The sequence below is a fragment of the Sapajus apella genome, unplaced genomic scaffold (assembly GCF_009761245.1).
Source record: "Sapajus apella isolate SASKATOON/1434 unplaced genomic scaffold, GSC_monkey_1.0 scaffold2, whole genome shotgun sequence".
In the NCBI taxonomy this organism is placed as follows: domain Eukaryota; kingdom Metazoa; phylum Chordata; class Mammalia; order Primates; family Cebidae; genus Sapajus; species Sapajus apella.
The window spans coordinates 19,966,477-19,971,117 of NW_022436942.1; the positions used below are offsets into that span (position 1 = coordinate 19,966,477).

General features: G+C 44.9%; 1 protein-coding gene across 2 annotated transcripts in view; it reads left to right on the plus strand.

Moving 5' to 3' along the window:
- PTGES3 (prostaglandin E synthase 3) overlaps nt 1–4,641 on the plus strand; it is a 20,433-nt gene that overhangs the window by 12,867 nt on the left and 2,925 nt on the right. For both annotated transcript variants that reach the window (XM_032290411.1, XM_032290406.1), the window contains exons 2-3: nt 3,317–3,430; nt 3,561–3,630. In XM_032290411.1, coding sequence (XP_032146302.1) covers nt 3,317–3,430; nt 3,561–3,630 — 184 coding nt within the window. The remainder of the gene's footprint in view (nt 1–3,316; nt 3,431–3,560; nt 3,631–4,641) is intronic.

The window sequence follows — 4,641 nt, forward strand, 5'->3', positions numbered from 1 at the left end:
CCTGGGTTCAGGCAATTCTCCTGCCTCAGCCTCCTGAGTAGCTGGGATTACAGGCATGCGCCACCATGCCCAGCTAATTTTTTGTAGTTTTTTAGTAGAGACGGGGTTTCACCATGTTGACCAGGATGGTCTCGATCTCTTGACCTCGTGATCCACCCGCCTCGGCCTCCCAAAGTGCTGGGATTACAGGCTTGAGCCACCGCGCCCGGCCCCTCATTTTTGTTTTTTGAGTTACAGCAAGCACCAGATATTCAGTTTTGAGAAGATGAAACTTACTGGAGGTGTTTGCAGTACAATCTCATGTAGAAACTGAACAACCTCATACTGTTCCCTTGTTATCTTGACTAACGCTGAGTTTCACTGAATTACCCTGAAATTTAAAATATTCCAAGGCAGTTGGGAGTTCCTCCATGGTGCCCTGATACATCTTGTTACATGATTTGGTAGCCACAGGACTAGCAGGTTTATTCAGATCACCTTTTCAGAAAGTTTTCTAGTGCTACAGCTGATCGCAGAAGATCAAAATAGCTTATGGTTTCCCTGAGCAGTGAGTATGTGTGAGGTGAGACACAGAGCTTGGTGTCAGACATTTGCAGGCAGGGTGTTTGATACCTAAGAAGGTATCAAACTAAGAAGGAAAAACTGCTTAATTTATGAACTTAGGAACTACTTTTTTCCTTACCATAGTAGAACTTTGATGTCTCATTCCTCACGTATTACAAATAGATTTTTTATTTTTTTGAGTTGGAGTCTCTGTCACCCAGGCAGCTGGAGTGCAATGGCGAATCTCAGCTCACTGCAATCTCTGCCTTCAGGTTCAAGCAATTCTGCCTCAACCTCCCGAGTAGCTGGGATTATAGGAGCCCACCATCATGCCCAACTAATTTTTGTATTTTTGGTAGAAGATGGGGTTTCACTGTTGGCGAGGCTGGTCTCTTTGGTCAGGCTGGTTTTGAACTCCTGACATCATGATGCGCTCACCTCAGCCTCCCTCACTGCAACCTCTGCCTCCAGGGTTAAAGCAGTTGTCCTGTTTCAGCGTCCTGAATGGCTGGGATTACAGGCACCCACCACAGCGCACAGCTAATTTTTTTGTATTTTTAATAGAGAAAGTGTTTCATCACATTGACCAGGCTAGTCTCAAGCTCCTGACCTCAGGTGATCCACCCGCCTCAGCCTCCCCAAGTGCTGGGGATTATGCGTGAGCCACCACGCCCAGCCCCATTTGTAGTTTTAACGTATTAGCAAATTTGTGTAAAGGGTCAGTCATTAAATATTAGGTATTACAGGCCCCAAGTATCTCTGTCTCATTCTTTTTTGAGATGGTGTCTCATTCTGTTGCTCCAGGCCTGGAGAGCAGTGGCATGATCCCAGCTCACTGCAACCTCTGCCTTCTGAGGATTTTTTTTTTTTTTTTTTTTAGGTGGAGTTTTGCTCTTATTGCCCAGGCTGGAATGCAGTGGTGCCATCTCAGCTCACTGCAACCTTCGCCTCCGGGGTTTAAGCGATTTTCCTGCCTCAGCCTACCGAGTAGCTGGGATTATAGGCATATGCCATCACACGTGGCTAATTTTGTATTTTTAGTAGCGACACAGTTTCTCCATGTTGGTCAGGCTGGTCTCGAACTTTGATCTCAGGTGATCCTCCGCCCTGGCCTCCCAAAGTACCGGGATTACAGGTGTGAGCCACTGTGGCCGGCCTTGGTTTTTTAATATTTAAAAATGCAGGAATCGTTTTTGGCTCATGGCCTAACCACAGGTTTTGATCATTTAAATTTGTTTTATTATCTGGGACATGATTATATTGTTAGCTTGCTAAGGCTTTCATGAAGTATCAAACATTGGGTGGCTTAAATAGCAGAAAAAATTTATTTCCTTGTATTTCCATGAGGCTGAAAATCCAAGATGAAGGTGTCAGCAGGGTTAGTTAAGACCTTATTTTCAAATACAATCACATTCTTAAGGTGTACTGAGGGTTAGGACTTCAATGTATTAATCTTCGGGAAGTAATGATATAATTCTAGATTGCTTAATTTGAGTTTGAGGAAAGGAGAGTGATTGTTCTCTGGGATTTCAGTGAAGTTAATATGAAAGTAGAGATCTGATGTACCTGTGTTTCGTTTGTTTTGAGACAGAGTCTCTGTTTCCCAGGCTGGAGTGCAATGGCATAGTGTCAACTCACTGCAGCCTCCACTTCCGGGGTTCAAGTGATTCTTGGGCCCCAGGCCCAACCCCCAACTAGTTGGGACTACAGGCCTGTGTCACCACGCCCAGCTAAGTTCTTTTTTTTTTTTTTTTTTTTTTTTTTTAGACGGAGTTTCGCTCTTGTTGCCCAGGCTGGAGTGCAATGGCGCGATATTGGCTCACCGCAACCTCTGCCTCCTGGGTTCAGGCAATTCTCCTGCCTCAGCCTCCCGAGTAGCCGGGACTACAGGCACGCGCCACCATGCCCAGCTAATTTTTTGTATTTTTTGTAGAGACGGGGTTTTACCATGTTGACCAGGATGGTCTCGATCTCTTGACCTCGTGATCCACCAGCGAGGCCTCCCAAAGTGCTGGGATTACCGGTGTGAACCACCGCGCCCAGCTTTTGTATTTTTAATAGAGATGGAGTTTTGGTATGCTGGCCAGGGTGGTCTTAAGCTCTGGTGGCCTCAAGTGATCCGCCTGCCTTGGTCTTCCAAAGTGCTGGGATTACAGGTGTGAGCCACTGTACCCAGCCAAGTAATTTTTTATTATAGGACTAGATAAGGCTAACTCTCCTAACCATTGTTTGGTTTTTAAATCCCTCATGTTATGAAATTGGAATCATTCTGAAACTAAATATTGTTAGAGCCCTATTTTTGCTTTTGAGACAGAGTCTTGCTCTGTAGCGCAGGCTGGAGTGCAGTGACACGATCTCTGCTCACTGCAACATCCACCTCCCAGTCTGGTTCAAGCAATTCTCCTGCCTCAGCCTCCCGAGTGGCAGAGATTATAGACACGTGCCACTGTTCCCAGCTAATTTTTGTATTTTTAGTAGAGATAGGGTTTCACCATGGTAGCAGGCTGGAGTTGAACTCCTGACCTCGTGATCTGCCTGCCTTGGGCTCCCAGAGTGCTAGGGTTATAGGCGTGAGCCACAGCGCCTGGCCATAGAGCCCTGTTTTAACTTGGAATATAGCTGTTAGGGTAAAACTGTAGTTAATGTAGTGAGCTGCCCCAAAATAATGCTATAATGGTATAGAGAAATATGTTTACTTAACAGTAAATGTTGAAGGTTAATATGTAAATGAAATCAATTCCAGCTTGATTTTCCTTACTTTATTCTTTTATAGGCAGCCTGCTTCTGCAAAGTGGTACGATCGAAGGGACTATGTCTTCATTGAATTTTGTGTTGAAGACAGTAAGGATGTTAATGTAAATTTTGAAAAATCCAAACTTACATTCAGGTAAATTAAACTTTTTATCTAATGATGTAAAATAGTTATTCACACACTGAATAACTTTGACTTGCTTGCTTTTTCATTGATCTTAGACTCTCTGAAGAGACTTAATTCTTTTCTTTTTTATTTTATACAGTTGTCTTGGAGGAAGTGATAATTTTAAGCATTTAAATGAAATTGATCTTTTTCACTGTATTGATCCAAATGTAAGTAGTCTTGATGCTTTAATCCAGATTTAAGTTGTGAGGAAATGGACATACTTCAAGTACTGTTTTTAGCAGTAAGCATTGGTTCTGTTGTGTTGTTTTGTTTTGTTTTGTTTTGTTTTGTTTTGAGACAGCCTCGCCTTGTTGCCAGGCTGGAGTGCAGTGGTGATCTCCGCTCAGTGCAACTTCCACCTCCTGGGTTCAAGCGATTTTCCTACCTCAGCCTCCTGAGTAGCTGGGACTATAGGCGTGTGCCACCACGCCCAGCTAATTTTTGTATAGAGATGGGATTTTACCATATCGGCCAGGATGGTCTTGATCTCTTGACTTTATGATTTGCTTGCCTTGGCCTCCCAAAGTGCTGGGATTACAGGCATGAGCCACCGCACCCAGTCTGTTTTTTGTTTAGAGACAGTTTTGCTGTCGCCAGGCTGGAGTGCAGTAGCACAATCAGCTCACTGCAACCTCTGCCTCCTGGGTTCAAGCGATTCTCCAGCTTTAGCCTCCCGAGTAGCTGGGATTACAGGCATGCACTACCATGCCTGGCTTTATTTTGTATTTATAGTAGAGACAGGTTTTCTCCATGTTGATGAGGCTAGTCTTGAATTTCTGATCTCAGGTGATCCACCTGCTTTTGCCTCCCAAAGAGCTGGGATTACAGGTGTAAGCCACCATGCCCAGCTGAGGCTTGTCATCTAAGAATAGAATCAGTAGGCCAGGCACAGTAGCTCATGCTTGTAATCCCAGCAGTTTGGGAGGATGAGGCGGGCAGATCACAAGGTCAGGGGTTCAAGACCAGCCTGACCAACATTGGGAAACCCTGTCTCTACTAAAAATACAAAAATCAGTTGGGCATAGTGGTGTGCTCTGTAATCCCAGCTATTCAGGAGACTGAGGCAGGAGAATCGCCTCAACCCAGGAAGCGGAGGTTGCGGTGAGCTGACATTGTGCCACTGCACTCCAGTCCGGGCAACAGAGCACAGCGCTATCCCATGTTGGTCAGGCTGGTCT